General features: G+C 41.9%; 1 protein-coding gene across 1 annotated transcript in view; it reads left to right on the top strand.

Moving 5' to 3' along the window:
* Window positions 1–20,615, top strand: part of LOC124554946 (contactin) — a 160,443-nt gene extending 139,828 nt beyond the window's left edge. Inside the window, exon 22 of the mRNA XM_047128645.1 lies at window positions 17,936–20,615. Within this exon, the coding sequence (XP_046984601.1) occupies window positions 17,936–18,042 (107 nt within the window). The 3' untranslated portion in view covers window positions 18,043–20,615. The remainder of the gene's footprint in view (window positions 1–17,935) is intronic.
* Window positions 20,616–21,769: the final 1,154 nt, after the last annotated feature.

The following is a 21,769-nucleotide window of genomic DNA, read 5'->3' as shown; positions in this document are numbered from 1 at the left end:
GGTGTTGCCATTTGGCAACAAACCACAAATTTATGTATAATGGTAGGGAAACTACTCATATATGCATGATATCACCTTCTCGTAACACATACAGTGCGACTGCATCAAGCTAAACTGAGTTTAGCTTCATTATGTTGGCAGAAATAGTTCAAAATCAATAATCTCTGCTGCAGGTCTAGTGCATGTAAACATACACGAAAGAAGCTGAAAGAGAGAATTATTTTTGCCACTAAGATTTTTAAGGTATGTGAAATGATGCTTGATGATAACAAAGATTATGTTTCTATGGCACTGTAATGGTAATTAATCAGTATTTTCAAATTGTTTCGATTTGGCAGCAAACCTAAAATATCGATTAAGTCAAAATTTAGAATGAAATTTTCACTCTACAGCGGAGTGTGCGCTGATATGAAACTTCCTGGCAGATTAAAACTGTGTGCCAGACCGAGACTCGAACTCGGGACCTTTGCCTTTCGCGGGCAAGTGCTCTACCAACTGAGCTACCCAAGCACGACTCACGCCCCGGCCTCACAGCCTTAGGAGACGAGGTACTGGCAAAAGTAAGGCTGTGAGGACGGGGCGTGAGTCGTGCTTGGGTAGCTCAGTTGGTAGAGCACTTGCCCGCGAAAGGCAAAGGTCCCGAGTTTGAGTCTCGGTCCGGCACACAGTTTTAATCTGCCAGGAAGTTTCAAGTCAAAATTTATATGTTCAACATGTTACATAGTATTTTGTGTGTCAGACCCTACCTCAGGGCAATTTTTTCCCCCACTGAAATTCATGTACTAAAAAACAGCCATGCAATAGAGGGTTAAACAGTTTGCATCTATGAACTCCTATATCTTTAACACTTCTTTTTAAATCACTTCTGAACCAAAGTTCAGAAATAGATTAATACAGGTGCATACATTTGTTTATTATTCCAGGAGGGTTATTAAGTAATTCATTCTGGAAATCTCTGTAACTGTTATAAGCCTCCACTGTGTTCTAATTGCTACGATATTACGTTAATCAATCATTTTTCTGGACCTTAAAGACATCGGACAGTGGCAAGTTCATTGATTCCTGCATAGTTGGAGCATTTGTGAAAACAATCACAGATCTTCCAGCATTCAGTGTCGTAACTGTAGGAAACTTTGTCCACTTAAAAAAGAAAAAAGAAAAGAAAAGAAGGAAAAAAGAATGTTAACTTTTATTGTGACAGGACGACGTGTACCACAGTGCTCAGCTTCATATGTAGTAAAGTGGGAACTAAACTATGTAAAAGAAAACCGTTCATCATCAGTACTGATATTACAAACCAGGAGGAGACACCCAGTGCTCCAGGGATAACAAATCCTGACTAATCGAAACCTCTAATATACTATATGAATTGTACTAGAGGAATCATACAAGCCTGAATGCAGTGATGATGTGTGTTTTAGTGTGTGCTATGCTCATACAGAAAGAGGGTACTGTTCATCCAGTAAAGCAAGTTTTGTCCCGACCTCAGGATTACATCTTCCAAGATAGTGGTGATCTCTCACACACTTGAAAGTGACATACATTGGTCTGATGAAAACGAGCATAAACTAACATGTCTACTCTGGTCTCCACAATTGCCAAATGTTAATATTATTGTGCCATTATTCTATTTATTGGAGACAGACTTAGAATGTCTCGTTTATTCACTTACCAAGCAAGTGACTGGCACAGTGGACCTGCATTTGGGATGAGTGGGGTTCAAACCCGTATCTGGTCATTCAATGGATTGTCTGTGATTTCCTTGAGGTGAATGTCAGGCTCTTGCCTTTGGAAAGAAAATGACTAATTTCCTTCCCCATCCTTGTAGTATTTGAACTCTTGATCCATCTTCAATGACTTTGCCATGGACGTAACATTAAATCCTAATGTTCCTTCCTTGTGTGATTTATTCATAATTCACCTTTAGCTGTGACTGTGCCTAAAGCAATACAGGGAAGCAACAGCTCAGTGACTGATTAAATTTTCATTGGTGTCTCAGTACTGATTAGATTCAGTGTGTAAATGGCTAAAGGCCCCTGTAAATGCTCAAATGTTTTTGATAAAATTGCTCATATCTGGCCATGGATTTGCCAAGCAACCCCATACATGTTCAAACAATGTTTGTCAGTTTAACCTAACTTTGAAGTAGACACTATTCGTGTTCGTGTGTAGTTTGAGCATAGTGAGTACAGCCACAAATGCATACAAAGAAGTCCTGGCATTGACTTTGGCACTATGTTCAAAAAAGAAAAAATTAAGTCCAAAGTTATTAAGTCCCTCCTGAAAGAGCAAACTTAGCCATCAAGTTCACTCTTGTCTAGCCATGAATGTGTTAAACAAGCACATACGTGTACTAAGAAAGCTGGTCAATTTAACCTTACTTTTGAATCAGACACTTATTCTGTACACTGTCTTTTGCCACTAGTGGGAATGGCTACAGATGTTGATAGAGCATTTCTAACGTTGCCTCTGCACTGTGTTTAAAGAAGAAGAAAACAAGATGCTGGTCAAGGGAATGGTTTAAAATGAGAAATATGCAACTGGAAACCTGTTAATGGGAATGTTTCAGATAGAACCTGATGATTAAAAAAACTTCCTGCAGATGGGCAGTGAAACGTTTAATAACTTGTTCATCATTACTTCAACCTCACATTGAAAAAGAAGACACAAAGTATGCAAAAACTTATTCTCTTCTACTTGGTCATTTAATGACAGGTCATTAAAATACCTCAATGTGGGAACATATAGCCCATATCGTCCATGGAAGAACCAGAGAACTTCAATTCCTTTTATTTCATTCCACTCCACTTGTACGTCACTGTATGTGTAAAATATTGATTTTGTTCATAACCTCTTCATGTGTAATATATGGCTAGGAAAGATATGGTACCTCTACTATTTTAATAATTGTCTGTGCAATTTTGTTTTTATACTTGATCGTAGTTTTCATAGTAGCAGAAACTCACGATAAAATGAGATAAATCATAATAAATCAATTTTTCACTAAACAAATGTGGTGAAACATCAACACATACAATGTCTGCCATCTTGTCAAACTTTCTGTCAATCAGAATTTCTCTCAAACACATCAGAAACAATCTATGCTTGACAAACACGTGAAACTGCTCCATACCTGGCCAAATATTTGACAAGCGTAATTGAGTTTCACAGAATGTTTGATCGTTTACGGGGGCCTTAACAGACCTCCAGCACTGACATACACAATTCGGCAGTAGCTTGTTACAGAGAATGTTGTGAAGCACCAGAGATGTGGTTGAAGAGGCTAGGAGTATGAACTTTGCGGGCAAGATACGCAGAAGAGAGTCAAAATCATGTATGGGATATAATGAGGATAGTGTCTGGAAATGGAAAAAAGAACACATTGACACCGGTGTGTCAGACCCACTATACTTGCTCCGGACACTGCGAGAGGGCTGTACAAGCAATGATCACACGCACGGCACAGCGGACACACCAGGAACCGCGGTGTTGGCCGTCGAATGGCGCTAGCTGCGCAGCATTTGTGCACCGCCGCCGTCAGTGTCAGCCAGTTTGCCGTGGCATACGGACTCCATCGAAGTCTTTAACACTGGTAGCATGCCGCGACAGCGTGGACGTGAACCGTATGTGCAGTTGACGGACTTTGAGCGAGGGCGTATAGTGGGCATGCGGGAGGCCGGAGGCCGGGTGGACGTACCGCCGAATTGCTCAACACGTGGGGCGTGAGGTCTCCACAGTACATCGATGTTGTCGCCAGTGGTCGGCGGAAGGTGCACGTGCCCGTCGACCTGGGACCGGACCGCAGCGACGCACGGATGCACGCCAAGACCGTAGGATCCTACGCAGTGCCGTAGGGGACCGCACCGCCACTTCCCAGCAAATTAGGGACACTGTTGCTCCTGGGGTATCGGCGAGGACCATTCGCAACCGTCTCCATGAAGCTGGGCTATGGTCCCGCACACCGTTAGGCCGTCTTCCGCTCACGCCCCAACATCGTGCAGCCCACCTCCAGTGGTGTCGCGACAGGTGTGAATGGAGGGACGAATGGAGACGTGTCGTCTTCAGCGATGAGAGTCGCTTCTGCCTTGGTGCCAATGATGGTCGTATGCGTGTTTGGCGCCGTGCAGGTGAGCGCCACAATCAGGACTGCATACGACCGAGGCACACAGGGCCAACACCCGGCATCATGGTGTGGGGAGCGATCTCCTACACTGGCCGTACACCACTGGTGATCGTCGAGGGGACACTGAATAGTGCACAGTACATCCAAACCGTCATCGAACCCATCGTTCTACCATTCCTAGACCGGCAAGGGAACTTGCTGTTCCAACAGGACAATGCACGTTCGCATGTATCCCGTGCCACCCAACGTGCTCTAGAAGGTGTAAGCCAACTACCCTGGCCAGCAAGATCTCCGGATCTGTCCCCCATTGAGCATGTTTGGGACTGGATGAAGCGTCGTCTCACGCGGTCTGCACGTCCAGCACGAACGCTGGTCCAACTGAGGCGCCAGGTGGAAATGGCATGGCAAGCCGTTCCACAGGACTACATCCAGCATCTGTACGATCGTCTCCATGGGAGAATAGCAGCCTGCATTGCTGCGAAAGGTGGATATACACTGTACTAGTGCCGAAATTGTGCATGCTCTGTTGCCTGTGTCTATGTACCTGTGGTTCTGTCAGTGTGATCATGTGATGTATCTGACCCCAGGAATGTGTCAATAAAGTTTCCCCTTCCTGGGACAATGAATTCACGGTGTTCTTATTTCAATTTCCAGGAGTGTATGTATTCGCTGTATTGAGAGAATAAAAATGTTTGTGTCAGTACTGAATGAATGTAATGGAAGGAATAATGATAGCAACTCATTGTATAGTTACAGAGTTGAGTGGCTGACAGGCACAAACGCAAAAACTAAGCTTTTTCATGATGTCCTTCTTTAGAGCTAACCAGTACAGCACGTGCGCCCATGCACACGCATGTGCGTGCTCGCACACACACACACACACACACACACACACACACACACACAATGTCTCAGTCTTCACCATTGTACCGGCACTATATGCAACTTTTGTACGGTGTAGTTTACTGGGACAGTGTAGCCATGGAGTGGTACGTGTGTTTGTATGTATATTTTGTCCTATTTCTCTCTGAAGAAGGACATCGACCTAGAGCATAGTAATGTTTTCAGTCTTGCAGTCTCGTATTTGTGCCTTCGAATGATCAGCATCTCCACTATATGGTCAGTTATTACCTTCACTCCTTCCATTAATTATTTTCCACCCAGGACTTTCTATTATTACATTTACTGTCATTACTGATACATAAAAAACCTTGGTTATTGTGGTTGAATTGGAAATTAACCTTGCTGCACAATACAAATTAGACTCATGTCCATAAGGTAAAGGTCTCCAAGATGAATAAGAAACATTGTTGTGCTAACATGGTATTGCAACAAGAAACAAACACAAGTGTAAAAGCATTAAATAATTTACTGACAGTTGCCAGAATAAATTCGTTCTCTCTCTCTTGCTTTCTTTCTTTCTCTCACTTCAAGATTAGATGTAATTTAAGCAACTATTACACAAAAAATACAAATGCTGTATCAGTTAAAATACCAGCACAGCATCAGTCATGACAGTCAACTCGTGGTGGTGGTGGTGGTGGTGGTGTTGTGAGAAGCTTGAGATAAGTTATATCTAGCACAACAAGAAAACAGATAGGTTTTTGCCAAAGACTCTCATTATAAAAATTGTGTTCCAGAATCGGTGGGTTATTACCCGTTCCTGCCTCTCTGAAGAAACTGGAACAATTTGTGTATAGAATGTTGTAAAAATCCCATTGACCAAAATTCAACATGGACAGATTTCCAGGAAGATAAAAATTATTTTTGGGTGTCATATGTGGCCTTCCAGAATTTAGACAAACTATGGTATTATTTTAACTTCAGACCAACATATGGCCACAGAAGCACTTCAGATGCATACAATGTATATTAATAGCATCCTCTCACATTACATCATGAAAACAAGCTATATGTTTTTTTCCACATGGACTCTTAAAGCTCCTCTTACTAGTGCATTCACAGTGGTACACTAGTGTCTATAGAAGGGTCAGATGCAGTAGTTTCTGTAGAAGAATCACAGTTGATGCATAACTATTTTTATTGATGTTTTTAATACCTAATCCTCATTGAATGCTGTGCAGGTTGTAAACTTCTGAATTCTGATAGCACCTCCACATGATGTTAGATGCAAAACATGGTAGTCAGATTTCAGTATCTGTGCTCCATTTGCTTCATGGTATTTTACATTTCCTTCATGCCGGAACCTTTGTGTGCATTATTGACTAACAATTCTGGTATCATTTTAAATTTATGATGCAGAGACAAATCTCTTTGTGTGTGTGTGTGTGTGTGTGTGTGTGTGTGTGTGTGTGTGAGTGAGAGAGAGAGAGAGAGAGAGAGATAGGTTATATACCATCTTTTGTGGCTGTAATAAAAGTATTATTTAGGCTGCACACATTTTGCTTTATTTTAAAGCACCTTCAGTGGCTTTAAAATAAAGCCAAACACACACATTCTAAGACTTTTATTACAGTTGCAAAAGGTGGTATATAACCTATAACTTGTATAAATGTGGCTGCAGAAGAGAGGCCTAAAAACAAAAAATAACTAATATTATGGATTTCTGTTAAGCTTCAGGATAACCTTTCATCAGTTCCACACAATATTAGCATCTGCAACTATTTTATCCATTATGATATGTTGTGGGGACCACTAATCAAAATAGAAATATTACTATTTCTGTGTCAGTCACAAATTTCCTTATCCACTATAGATTTGGTCTGTTACACCACCATGGACAGAAGGAATCTCTTACATAACTATTCTCAGAGGTAAACATTGATGGTCTCTTGTGACAGGTTATGGAGTGATCAGGAGGTTACATTGTGCCTTGTGGGCACAAGAGGTACAGGTTATGTGCTGCATTGTAATGTGAGATGTTGTCTAAGCCCGTCACTGTACATGAATTGATATGATAATAGCTTGTATTTCAGTGGTGTTCAGAAACATAGTGATGAGCTTGGGTTAGTACCTCCATTACTGTGTTGCTCACAACACACTGAATGTCACCAAAATCATCCCCTTTCAGGGCACACAGGATGCTTCGTTAAGACCATTTATACAAGTTATAGGCTACATACCACCTTTTGCAACTGTAATAAAAGTCTTAGAATATATATGTTTGGCTTTACTTTAAAGCCACTGAAGGTGCTTTACAATAAAGTAAGTTAAGTAACAGCTCAGAGTGAAAATATTGGTAGCATCAGATATAAATTTTCAGGATAGTGTATTTTTTTTGGATAAGTAAGAGTTGTTCTCTCTCTCTCTCTCTCTTTTTTTTTCTTCCCCCCCCCCCCCCCCCCCTAATTGAGTTTCGATATTGTATACTAAATTGTGCTTATTGAACATTTTCTTTAAGATACAATTAATAATTTTGTATGTTCCTTCTTTTCTTAGGAAACTTTGTTTCTTAGTGCCTTTGTTACAAGGATTTGCGGAGAAGTCTTACTTGGAAGTAAGATTTATAATTATAATACAGTGCATGTGTGTGTGTGTGTGTATGTGGGTACGCACGTGCACACACGTTTGTGAGTGTGGTACTTTTCTGTCTTTCCAGTGCTGTTGTGCATGCTGTTACAAGACTGAGTTACTATAGAAATGAATAAATACAGATTCCCTGTAAGCTTTGTTGTTGTAGCGTGGTCTAAAAAAGAATGTTACATTGCAAACTGTTTCATGGTCTGTGTTGGCATGTGTTAGGTATACATGCTTAAGCATGAATTTTTGAGTACTTAGAAGTCCACGTTTGTTGGATGATTAATAGCATGTGTGTAAGATATGTGTTGTTTGGTTTGTCGTGTTTCGTACAGTTGACACGGTGTAGTACGGGCTGTGAGATGTGTGTCCAGTGAGAAAACTGGACACTAATTGGAGTGAGAGCACGCAGCTCTGCTACTACCCACCTTAAAAATATTCGACAATTGAATGACACATACCTGTTATCTTCCTTTTCTGTAATTAGAGACTATAACAACTGGATTCCTATTGTGTCAGTGATACTGCTGGCAGGTGACCATGTCATTGCTTTCACTGGCGCTTCTAGCACATTTGCTGCCACTGTTATTACTATCACTACCATCACTTTAATAAGTCGATTGAGATAAGCGTCCGTATTGGTCAACTTCTATACTTTGTTCATGTGACTCTTGACTTAGAATTTATGGGGTTTGTCCAGAAACATCAGGACTGTAGGGTGGCTGTGTACCTCTGTCACACCAATCTGGGTCAGGTAGGCAGTGACAACAAAGGCAGTGTAAGCTGGAACATTGTCATGGAGCAGTCTGCACAAAGTAGAGAACTCCTTTCAGATGCAGGCTGCCCTGCAATTCAGTCTCTGAAGCACTTATTTGTTAAATTGAGCATTGACAGTCTGACCAGGGGGTCAGTTGCACTCTCCCCATTACATCAGAAAAAACAATGAGCATGGACTTCACATGAGACTTGATTGTGTGAACTTTCTTTTGGTACAACGACAACATCATTGCCATTCCGTACTCTGCCTCTTTGACTCCAGATTGTAGTGAAAACCCCATGACTCATCCCCAGTGATCATGTTGTCCAGGAAATTAGGGTCATCTTCGTACAATTGCTTGAATGCTTCACACACTTCCACTCATTGTTGCTTTTGCACATTGGTCAAAACTGTGGGCACAAGTTTTGCACATATCTTCTGATACAGTTTCCTGGACAACCATTTTTGGCAAGTTCAATGATGCCAACATCAAGTGAACACTCTTTCAGTGGTCTGAATTCGGTAACTGGTGCATATGAGACTCATGGTCACACGTTCATGATCCCCCCCCCCCAGGGGGCTCGCCGCTATACGGCAGGTTCGTGCTTGGCTACCAAGGGGCCCCAGCCTTTGCAGCATCTTTTTCCTTCTGTGCTGCATGTCTATCCTCTTGCTGTTCCTTTTCCTCTCCCTTGGGGAACATACCTGGCATGTTTTTGGGAGTGTGTTCTGCATTTGCAGTAGCTGACATCAGAACAGTCTATCCACTGTTTTTCATTCCTTTTTTTCTTTCTTCATTCACCTTCTCCTACTATTCCTCCACTTCTGCGTTTCAGGTTCCTCTTTTCCTTTTTCCTCCCTTTGCACTCCTGAAGGCTGGCCCACGTGTCTGATGTGTAACAGATGACTGGGTAACATGTAGTTCCCAGCCCCATGTTGACAGGTAGGGTTTGCATGTACCACCTGGTACAGGCCAGGCCCAGGGAGGGGCGCTTGCCTAGCTGCTACCTTCCCAAATTGCTAATTGGTCTCTCTGTCAGGTGTTTGGTAGGTGTGATCTGAGGTATGAACAATCACCTAAGGCGGGTGAGCTCCCGTCTGAGGGGGCCCCCCAGTTGGAAGGAGCATGCCACAGAGACACTGGCAATCATGGAGGATTTTCTCGCAATGTGGCAATCATCATCTTCACAGTCAATGTCTACCAAACGAAAACGGAATGAAGCTCACAATTCAAAGACCCTCCCAGCTGCACGACAGTACATCGTGGTTTCACGTACTGAAGGTGGTCAGTCCTTTGAAACAGTAAATCCCTTTGTTATTCGGAGAGGTGTTGATGCACTTGCCAGCCCTATGAAATCCTGCTCTCGTTTACACAATGGCACTTTGCTTTTGGAGACTACTTCTGATTTTCAAGCACAACAATTGCTTGCTGCATCACTCTTCTATGGCTATCCTGTTCGCGTCGCGGCCCATCGAATGCTGAGTTCTTCCCATGGTGTTATTTACACTAGGTTGCTTGACAGTCTGACCAAGGCAGAAATCCGTATGTACCTCTCTGATTAGGGTGTCATTGCAGTCCATTGAGAGATGAAAAAGGTAGATGCATCCTTAATGCCCACATGCTCTCCTTTTCTCACTTTTGATAGTGTGGTGCTTCCGCCAAAGATCAAAGCAGGTTATGAAGTTATCACAGTCTGACCGTACATTCTGAACTCGATGCGCTGCTACCAGTGTCATCGTTCCAACCACATTCGAATGTCCTGTCGACTCAGGGCCAAATGTGCAACCAATGGTGGGGAAGCTCAGGGGCGATAGTCCGCCTCTTTCTCCCCGCTGTATCAACTGAAATGGCGACCGTGCTGCCTCCTCTCGAGATTGGCCCGTGTATCTTGATGAGCGGGCTATCCAGGAGATCGAAGTGAAGGAAAAAGTGCCTTACCTAGTCACTTGCAAGTTGTTGACTATTTGCAAACACTGCATTTTACTATCTGGCACTTACAGTACTGTTGTTGTTACATCTCGCTCCATGAAGGACATAGCCACACAAACATACGACCTCAAATTCAGCACAGCGGTTGTAAAATCACCCAGTGTCATGGTAGTGTCCCCCTTTCCTCCTCCAGCTGTGCAACAAGCCACCAAACGTTCACCTCATGTGGCGGAGTCACCTGCTACACAACTGGCAGGGCAGAAAGGACAGGAGGAATACTGCCATGAAGAGTTCCTACATCATTCCAGCCAACAAACTTCTGAGGCTTCCTTTGCCAACCGGAAAGGCTGCAAGAAGTCAAACGGTCTTCTGCTTTGCCATCTAGGCAGTCTTCTTCAACGGTGTCACTATGTGATATCCTCGCCCGGCTGACCTCCGTGTCACCGGTGCACACAGCTGACCTCTGTGTCACCGGTGCACACAGCTGACCTCCGTGTCACCGGTGCACACTGCTGACCTCCGTGTCACTGGCGCACACCACCAACTGTTTTTCTGCCCTGGCCCCGCAAGCCGAAAGATGGAGACTGCCAACATCTCTGTAGATCTCGTGGAGCAGGATCCTCCAGCCTCTGCGCCCAGTAGCAGTGAGTCTTCGAAGGCTGGCACTTCATTTTTTTTTCCTTCCTCCCCTTTCCTTGTCATGACTCTCCTCCAATGGAATGTTCGTGGCCTTTGATCCAACAAAGAGGACTTAGGGCTGCTCTTAGAATCGCAGTGTCTGATTGTTCTCTGCCTCCAGGAAACAAAATTGCATGCATCCCCCCCCCCCCCCCCCCCCCCCCCCCCCCCCCCCCCGAGGAGAGCATACCATCTCGTGGGGGAATCACGCTGCTCATCCGGAATGACATTCATCTCCTCACTACCCAGCTTCAAGCTGTTGCAGTCCTCATTTTCCTTCCTCACTTGACCTTTTCCCTTTGTGCTGTTTAATCCCTCCATCATTCGGTGTCATCAGGGCACATTTCCACCAGTTCATTGGGCATCTCTCTCACGCCTTTCTGCTGCTTGGTGACTTTAATGCATGGGCTGAGGTGTGCAGCGGCGCAATTCACGTGTGGAGACATCCTCTCTGCTGATCCTATGGTGGCAAACTGTTTTCGTTATAAACAGTTGTGTGCACAGTGTTGTCATGTTCTTCAGGATAGCAAGAAGCTAGCTGGATTTATTTACTGGTTCTTTTAACAGTTCCATTCCATTTTCTGTCATGTCGGCCAATCTCTCATGGCTCTTTGGGACCAAGGTCCATTCCCCAGTTTCTGGCCTGACAGTAGCAGACGATGTCATAATGGACCCTGTTGCTATCTCCCAACACCTTGGGCCGCCATTTTGTGGAGATTTTGAGCTCCTCCCACTGTCACCCTGCCTTCCTCCAACATAAACGAGTGGAGGAGGCTTGGGAGATACCCTTCTCGTCTCACAATAGTGAATGTCACACTGCCGCCTTTACTATGAGGGAGCTAGATCGTGCTCTCACTTCATCCCAATCCTCCACCCTATGGCCAGATGATGTTCACGTTCAGGTGTTGCAGCACCTTTCTCTTGCGGACAAGCACTTTCTCCTTCATATGTACAATCGCATCTGGGCAGAGGGCACATTTCCCAGTCGCTGGCATGAAGACACTGTCATAGCCATACCTAAGCCTGGTAAAGAAAAACGCCTTCCTTCTAGTTACCGCCCCATTTCTCTCACCAGCTGTGTTTGCAAGGTTATAGAACGTACGATTCATGCTACGCTGGTATGGTGGGTAGAGTCTTGCAATTTACTAACCACTGAACAGTGTGGATTTCGAGCACGCCATTCTGCGGTTCACCATCTCGTCACTTTTTCTACTCGTGTCATGAATGGTTTTCTGCGGGTATACCAGAATGTGGCCATGTTTTTCGATTTGGAGAAAGCCTACGACACCTGTTGGAGGATTGGTATCCTCCGTACTCTCTACACATAAAGCTTCCGAGGCTGCGTGCCCTGTTTCCTTCAGGAAGTTTTAAAAGTGTGTGGGTTCTACCTTGTCGGACACCTTTATCCAGGAAAACGGCGTGCCTCAGGGTTCCGTCCAGAGTGTCATCCATTAACTGTCTCGCGCCGGGCATCTCCAGCTCCCTTTTCGTTGACAATTCTGCAATCTATTGCAGTTCTCCACGGACTTGAGTCCTTAAGCGGCATCTTCACTGATATCTCAGTCGGTGAATTCCTGGCAGCGCCATTGGTTTCTTCTAGTGTCTTTACATCTTGGGCCCGTTTTCTTCCGTTCAATGAAACTACGAAATTTCCGGGGCTCATGCTCGATAGGAAACTTTCTTCATCCTCCCACGTGTGCTACCTGGCAGCCCTCAGTGTCATTTGTATCCTCAGTGGTACTTCCTGGGGAGCAGATAGAACCACCTTCCTCCGTTTATACTGGTCTCTTGTCCGTTCGAAACTAGAATATGGGTGTTTCATTTGTGACACCATGTCAACACCGTCCACCATCACGGTGGCATCCATTTGGCAATTGGCGCCTTTTACTCTAGCCCAGTTGAGAGAGTGTATGCAGAAGCTGCCAAACTACCACTGTCATACCGGCGTGAATTTCTCCTCAGCAGATATGCATGCCATTCGTCTGCCGTGCCTGGTAACCCATCCTATGCCTCCTTCTTAGATGACTCCTTTGATCGCCAGTGTGGGGTGTATCCCTCTTCTCTGTTACCTCCTGGAGTTCACTTTTCGGCTCTTGCTCTGGCAGCTTAACTTCACGCCACTTACCACTATCCAGATGAGTGTGAACCCTTCACCACCTTGGCTTCATGCAGCGGCCCGTGTTCATCTTGGCCTTCATTTGCTTCCTAGGGACACTACTCCAACCTCACTCTGTTGCCATAAGTTTCACAACCTTCACACGAAACTTCGTGATAGTACCTTTGTGTATACTGATGGCTCTTGAACTGACTGTGGTGTCGGGTGTGCTTTCGTCATTGGCACCGATTATTTTCAGTATCGACTTCCGGAACACTGCTCAGTATTTACAGCAGAGCTTTTCGCCCTGTATCGGGCCACGCAGTGCATCCAGCGACACAGGCTTTTCAATTGCGTCATCTGCTCCAACTCTCTGTGCCCTTCAGAGCCTTAGTATGCTGTACACCGTCCATCCCTTAGTGCAATGGGTCCAGGAAACTGGTCACTTCCTCACTCTCGATGGATCCACTATGAAGTTTATATGGATTCCTGGTCGCTTCGGTCTGTCGGGAGACGAGGCCGTTGACACTGCTAGTTCTCCCATTCCCTCCAATGGTCTCTGTGTTGCCATCTGTCAGCAGGTGGTGTCACTTTGGCACCACCACTGGCCCTTCCTTCGTGGGAACAAGCTCTGGGGAATTAAGCCTCTCCCATCGGCTCGGACGACCTCTCGTCTTGGCCCTCTTCCTGTGAGGAGATCGTTTTAGCTAGGCTGCATATTGGGCACTGTCATTTTTAGCCATTGCCATTTGTTAAGTGGTGCTCCCCCACCATTATGTGCTCATTGACCTCGACTTCTGAACGGTTCACTATTTCCTGATGGAATGCCCTTTTTTTAATGACTTACGTTATCGTTTATGTTTGCTGCGTGAGTTATTGGCCAGTTTAGGGACTGACGCGCTGGCTGTCGACTTTGTTTTACTTTTTATCCATCGTAGCAGTTGGCGAAGGACATTTAATCTTTAGTTCGGGACCTCCGTTTCTCTGTGGCGTATTTTATGGACCTTCCTCCAAGTCCCTGTTTTTAGCTGTCTTTCCTTCCATCGATTGGGCTTAACATATAGTCATTTTTTTCTTCTTAATGTTCTTTGGTTCTGATATGGGCACATATGACCTTAGTTGTTGTTGCGCCCTAAAACAAAACAAAATAACCCGTTCACGATGTTGACAGGTATCCTGCACGGGCTTCGTCACCGACCTCCTCCTGACCTTTTCTAAGTATCTTGTGCCACCTTTTCGACTGTGATATGGGAAGGCAATCATCCCCAAAGGCTTCCTTGAGCATTCCAAAAGTTTCGAGCAGCCTCTTGTGTAGCTTCACATAAATCTTAAACCATATAGTGTTGCTCAACATGACCACTACATAGAGGTTTACAGAAGAAGCCATCCTAACTCTCCAAGAGCACAGAGGTAATTGAAATACCTGCTGCTGGAAAGCTAAGGGTCCCTTCCCAACTGGTGCAACTGCTCTGCAACACAGTCGCGTCACAAACGAGAATGTGACCCATTACTTTCTGGACACACCCTGTACTTACTATATACTTTCTTTGCAACAGAAAAAAAGCATTCACAATTCAGTAAATGTTGTCTTGGGAGAATCAAACAAGCTATGTCAGTGCAGAGACTGCCACTGAATTTCTGATATAGCTCCTTCCCTCACAGTACAAAGCCAGTGTGTAATTGGTGTTGGTATTGACATCATAGCCCGTGCTACATAACCTGAATTACTATTAAGCATTTAACTACTAAAAGTTATTAAGATTGTGGAGAATATAACTATTTGCAGCTTGCATGTTTGTAACAGTGTTTATCATAATACTGGAAAGACCTGATTCATATACCATTGGCACCAGCTGTTGGGGCAGTGAGGGATGAGGTCTGTACCAGATTCTTCATTCTGAGACAGTCATTTAATTGATTGCTAATGGTGTTCAGATTATGGGCAGGAAGGAGAGGAGGTGGTTAAAACTTGTCCATATGTGCCAAATTATGCTTAAACAAGGCTAGTATTTGATCATACAGTGCAGGCTTTCACAGCCATTATGTACATCCCTGGTAACTTTTGTTTTTCGGGCACTAGGCCATGGTTCAAGGTATATTTGTACTTCAGTGAACTGTTAATATAGCTGTGTAAATTTGACAGATAGTGTTTTTTTAAGTAGAATTTTATGTTAAATGGTAATTATAATAGAAAGACTGATTATTTAATAAAACAAGTGGGTGTTCCTTCTAAACGAGGGGTGTCCAGCCAAGTATAGCAAGAGCGGCAATGTTAAAAATAAGAAGAGGATACACCAATGAGAGAATAGCATCTGTGGCGGGAGTTTCAAATGGAAAATATCCAATTTATCATCACTTTTCATAAATGAAATTTTATGGAATTTTTTGATAGACACTCACTCCTTGGGCCACATTGATCCTTGCTTTGGGTCGCATGAGGGACATGGTTTGGGCATCCATATTCTAAACTAAATGAGTAATACTCACTATTTAGACTTTTTGATTAGAATCTGGTGATTCTTACCATTCATTGGGAAGGATGTCCAAAATTACATTTTGGCTGTCTGTTAGCAAGTAACATTGTTAATTATGTGTAATAGATTCCCTTATGGTTTTTGAGACTGAAACAGAATAACATAGCCCAATCAAATGAGATGAATGCTGGGGACCACAGTGGCGCATTTTTTACCAAAATATTGTCACAAGGCCATTACTCAACATCTCATGTATGCAACAAAACACAAATGAAAGTTTGCTTGTGTGTGTGTGTGTGTGTGTGTGTGTGTGTGTGTGTGTGTGTGTGCGTGTGTGTGCGCACGCACACGTTTTATACGTACATGGTCTCGTGACATTCCTACTGAAGCTATTACCATGTGATTTAGTCTCCAACTTTAAATTCCTTTACAAAAATGTTGTGTAATCCATGTTTCCTGAGAAAATATTGCCTAGAACATGTGATGTGGCAACTTTCAATGTTGAGGATCCACAGGCTTCAAAGATATTATATTGAAAACCTGTTAGCCGGCCGGAGTGGCCGAGCGGTTCTAGGCGCTACAGTCTGGAACCGCACGACCACTACAGTCGCAGGTTCGAATCCTGCCTCGGGCATGGATGTGTGTGATGTCCTTAGGTTAGTTAGGTTTAATTAGTTCTAAGTTCTAGGGGACTAATGACCTCAGATGTTAAGTCCCATAGCGCTCAGAGCCATTTGAAAACCTGTTAGTAGCACAACAAAACCCTTTTTGTAAAAGAGTATATCCAGGTTTAACTTCAACAGTGCTGGAGGCGAAAAGATTGGTGCATCAGCTTGTCACAGACCTGCTGTGCAGCGTTTCTTAAAGTACGAGTGGCAAGATTGGTAATCTTGCACAGTGGTTCCATTTGGTTGCAGACATGGCCTCCTTATTTGAATCTTGTGGATTTCTTTCTGGCTGACCATCTGGTGTTGGTTCAAATGGCTCTGAGCACTATGGGACTTTAACTACTGAGGTCATCAGTCCCCTAGAACTTAGAACTACTTAAACCTAACTAACCTAAGAACATCACACACATCCATGCCCGAGGCAGGATTCGGACCTGCGACCGTAGCGGTCACGCGATTCCAAACTGACGCGCTTAGAACCGCACGGCCACACCGGCCAGCCATGTGGTGTTGTTTGTGTGTGACAGCAACCAACAAAACAGGAATTGACAGCACTCCTCTGTGCAGCAATGACTACCAATTGCGCTCACACATTGCAGTGTGCTGTCTCATATGTTTTTACTTTCAGAAGTTAGTATTGTCCCCAGTGATAACCATCCAGAAGAAGGCTTATAAATATTTTCAGTGGTTTTCATTGTAGTGTGCTACAATATATCTGTGGTTGTGGTTGTAGCTGCATCAGATTCTGCTTAGCACTATATCTCTGTATAAAAAAAAAAAATGCCCCAGTGGTTAATAAGATGAGTTCAATGCCAAAATGTGTTTGTATGTAGTATTAAGTAAAATTACACTGAAACCAGTAAATTATACACCTATCGAAACTGTCTGGGTTGAAGCTAAAGTTCTATGGTATGAGGAATGACGACTTTACCACTCAATTATTGAAGACCCTAGAGTTTTGAAATAAGACTCAACCACATTGTCCATATTGCAGTGTTGTCACATCACATACCTTATCTTATTTTGTTGCAAAAGATGGATCCCACATGGTGAAGAGTTTGTGGTGCCAACTTTCAAACATCCAGGGGGTGTGTGGGGAGAAAAAAAAAAAAAAAAAACTATAATATGTTTATATACATTCTCAATGAAGGACACACGGACGGGGGGACACACTGCAACACAAGAATATTCAGACAAACTCGTAAGCAGATATATACTTCATTTAGCTGACTTATTTTTTTATGCTGTCTTGTCTGTGATGATGTACAAACCAACTTTCTAATCTGTTTATGCAGAGTCAGAAGATTGTTACCATTTTGTAGCACTTGTCTCTAAAAGGTGAATGAATGTTATTAATCACACTAAATTATTGTTGTAAGAGTTATTGCATGACATTCTGATTATTTCAATTTATAGGACATAAACCTAAATCGAAAAGTGAGGTGTACAGAGCCTGTGTTGTTATACTAAATTATTTGTTTTGTTACCACAGTGTCGAACGGGACTTGTCTTGTTCACTAATATTTGAAAAAATTAACTGGTGCAGTTATTATTTCACAATTTGAGACAATTAGACCATCTTTTTTTTGTGTGCTTTTTATACTGATCCATGGTTGTTGTATTTAGATAAAGGTACTCTTTGGAAATATATATCGATTATTGAGCAAGCTTGTCCTCTGATATAATTTTTGTTACTTTTAACAGACATTAATTAGAGTTTTTTCCTCTTATAGGTGATGAGTCTCTGCTGAATGGAAGCAATGTAGTTGCTGTCAAGTCATCAGTGCTTGTGATAGTATTTGGTTTCCTTTTGCTTCTGAAGCCTTTGGAAATTGTGTAACTAAGCACAAGTTTCTACACCGTAAGTGCCTTTATAGTCATACAAATTATAGTTCAGATGTGGAATCTCATTAGTGGTTACACTTCCCTTCGAGAACAGTGTTTGAATTGTTAGAAGGTATTCATGCTGATATCAGTTGCTGATTTGGTATATCTGCGAGAATCAGCATAAACAGTTTCACAGAATGCCAGTGCCTGTTTGTTACATCTGGCAATCTATTGCCTTTGTTTGGGTTGTATTTAAATATTGGAAAAGATTAGATCTACTTTACTGATCAATTATACGCATTTGTTACTCTCATGTCGGTATCCTTAGACTGTTTCTGTAATGTATTTAGCTAACAATTGTTAGCCCAAATGTTAGTAATTCTTTATCAATTACTGAATTAAGACTGTAATATATTCAAAATATTTTATGCTTAAAGTGAAATATTTTTGCTTAATTTTTAATGAATACCACATTTTATATAAAAAGTCTTTTTCCGTCCACATCTGTGATTATGTTTCCGTAGCTAAAGTATTCTCTCTTCTTGAGTTGCAATTTTTGTTATACCAGAAATTGGGCTGCAAAACTTGTTTCTAAGCAACGATTCATTTCTCTGTTTCATCGTACGTTGTATCCTCTCGCCCTCTGCCAACCCCACACTCTTAACTTTGGGGAACAGCATATTATTTCCGTGCAGAGACTCTATTAGACAAGTAGTTGTGCCCAGTTATCTATCTCTAGTATAACAAAAATTATTACTTAAGGTGAGATATTTGTATTTTATTGTACATATCTTGGTGTGTTAAATTTTAAGGGAAGCATTATAAATGTCTGGAAAGGATGTAAAAAGATGTGTGCCTTAGTTAAATTTGTGTGATTGTCTCAAACAGATACTAGGGTTATTTCTCATGTGTCACAAAAGTGTGTGAGAGAACTTTGAAATATTTTCAATCCTCCAGTTGTAGTTAGCTATATAAATTCCTTAAAATTGTACTCAAGTATGTTAAAGCTAGTGTATCATTTTGGATGGTACCTAACACAAATGCATCGCATGAACGTAGGGAGTATTATTGTATCATAAATTATGACAGAATATGTACCACAAATGATGTAAGTAAGTCTGAAATTTCAAGATAATAATTATCTATACGTATGATCAAAATAAGTTTGATTGTTAGTATCACAGTATGTATTTTTAATGAATTTGACATCCCCTTGGAATGTACTACCAGCAAGAAAAAGTAGTGATGACAATTAAAATCTCTCTCTCTCTCTCTCTCTCTCTCTCTCTCTCTCTCCCTCTCCCTCCTCCTCTCTCCCTCTCCCTCTCTGTGCGTGTGTGTGTTTGTGTGTGTGTCTGTGTGTGTGGAGAGAGGGGGAGCCCCTACATATCTGCTTTAATGGAGGAGATATTCTCATTAGTTTACATGCTGTGTATCATTGTTATGCCTAAGAATATGTACATAAAATGAAGGTAATCTGTTAATTCTGTTATCACTTTACTATCAGCACACTTTTCTTTGTATCCCCACTGGCTTCATGGTTTATTGTCACCAAAGCTCTCATGACTTCATTTACCAAGGTTTATAGACGTGCTAGTTGAGCAGTTTTTGCTGTAGCGGAGTAACTATTGCAGCATTAGCAAGTTTAGTTGCCATTTTCCACATCAAGTATATAAATATTTCTTTTATAGCTTCAAAATACTTTTTGCTTTCTGCAGTATATTCATTGACGTCCTAGACAGGTATCACCTTTTATTTCAAAGACAACGTCAGAATAAGCTATGAACTTTGTTGACTTTTGGCAGGAACCTCTAAATTCAGTTTCTCTTGTCATTAACATATGACAAAGAATGGAGACGCACTTTCTTTATCTGCTATGCCAGTTGGGAAACAGTAAAGAAAAGTATTTTGATAACACAAGTGTCTACTGTAGACAGGAATAAGAACAATGAAATTTTATTTTTCTTCTACAGAGAGTATTATATGTACCAGTATTGGTCTTATCGGTATCCGTCCAAACCCGTATCAGTTACGGGTAATGGTGATGGTATTTTATAGGATGTAGTTAATAGATAATGATGTTTAATTATTGTTTATATTCGCTGTGCAATCAGGTGTGTGAAGTGAGGCAGCTCAAACAATTGTCATTTTTAAATTTTTCACGGGAAATTAATGTTTGTGCACAGGACAACAGCTTTAACATTAGACAGTGATGTCATTAACTAACATAAACAAGTGTTTTGTTTGTATGACAAAATAGTTTTATGCAAGCTGTATATAGAAGTGTTGGAAACGTATTATACAAATGTGTCAGTATTTTATTGGACTGTTCAGTAAACTTTATATTCTAAACCAGTAAAACATACGTTAACTGTCTGTGGTTGGAATTATTTTACTGATATGCCCTAAAATGGGAAGGTTTATTGATGATAAAGTATTTTCATTTGTTAGAGATAACTTACCTCCTTAGATACTCATATGTTTGCAGCAGTTCTTGTACAGTATTATATGTAATCATTTTAAATTCAATACAACAATTTTGTATACAACCAAGCTTTATTAAACGTATTTTATATGATAATGAAAGATCTGGATATTATTTTGCCATGTATGTTCCATTTTTTATCAATAAACTCTTTTTATAGTCTCAAATATTTTATTCATCCAGGAACTGCAGAATATTGCAGTTTTGTGCAGCTGAAGTATTTAAGTCACGCAGAGTACAGCGTAATGTCATATGAGAGTCATCAGTATTTATTTGAAAGAAAAAGACCGTTTGATGACTAGCACCTAATGGCATGTTAACTATTCGTGTGCAATCAACAGACCTATTTTATAAACAGACATCACAAAATTAGAGCTACAGACCTAAATGGAGGTTACCAAGGAATAACACATAACGTAATTGTTACTGTAGCATTCCTTGATCCTTAAGTATCTGATGAAAATAAATTAATAAAATGCAGATTTTCAATTTATTGGTTGTGTGTGCTTCAGGCTGTGAATGAACTGTACTTCCAGTTGTATCGCTAATTATTTGAACAGGTAATCTGCAAGAATTATTGATGTTTCTATATTGCAAGAATTATTGATGTTTCTATATGATTGCTGCAGCATTATTGAGTTCTTGCTATTGGAATATACTGGCATCTAATCTGCATTTCTGTTAAGGTAAGTTTTGAAATGAGAACTCGAATTTGATTTAATGAATAACTTTCCAACTTTATTCTGATCGGCTTCTGAACTACACTTTAACAAAACTTCAACTCAGTTTTGTAACCCAAAAAACCACATACTTGCTACCAAAAATTCGGTACAACAGCTACTGTTCATAACTAAAATACAGTTTCTACTGCCATAATACACTTACCAGTCACATTAATGTGACCACCTGTCAAAAGCCGCAATAACCACCTTTTGCAGCATGGACTGCTGCAAGCCATGCAGGAAGTGTGTCGATGAGGTTCTGAAAGGATGTGGAGCCATGCCGTGGCCAATTGCACTAGGGTTCTCGATAGAGGGTCCATGGTGTGAATAGCATGATCGGAGTAGCCCTACAGAGTCTTGATTGGGTATAAATCTGGGGAGTTTGGTGACCAGCGGAGTATGGTAAACTCATCCTGGTGCTCTTCAGATCTCTCACGTATACTGTGAGCTATGTGACACATTGTATTGTCCTGCTGGTAGATGCCTTCATGCCGAGGAAAAACAAATTAATCCATTGTGCCTTCCAGAATGAC

The sequence above is a fragment of the Schistocerca americana genome, chromosome X (assembly GCF_021461395.2).
Source record: "Schistocerca americana isolate TAMUIC-IGC-003095 chromosome X, iqSchAmer2.1, whole genome shotgun sequence".
In the NCBI taxonomy this organism is placed as follows: Eukaryota; Metazoa; Arthropoda; class Insecta; order Orthoptera; family Acrididae; genus Schistocerca; species Schistocerca americana.
This window is presented reverse-complemented; position numbering and strand designations above follow the sequence as displayed.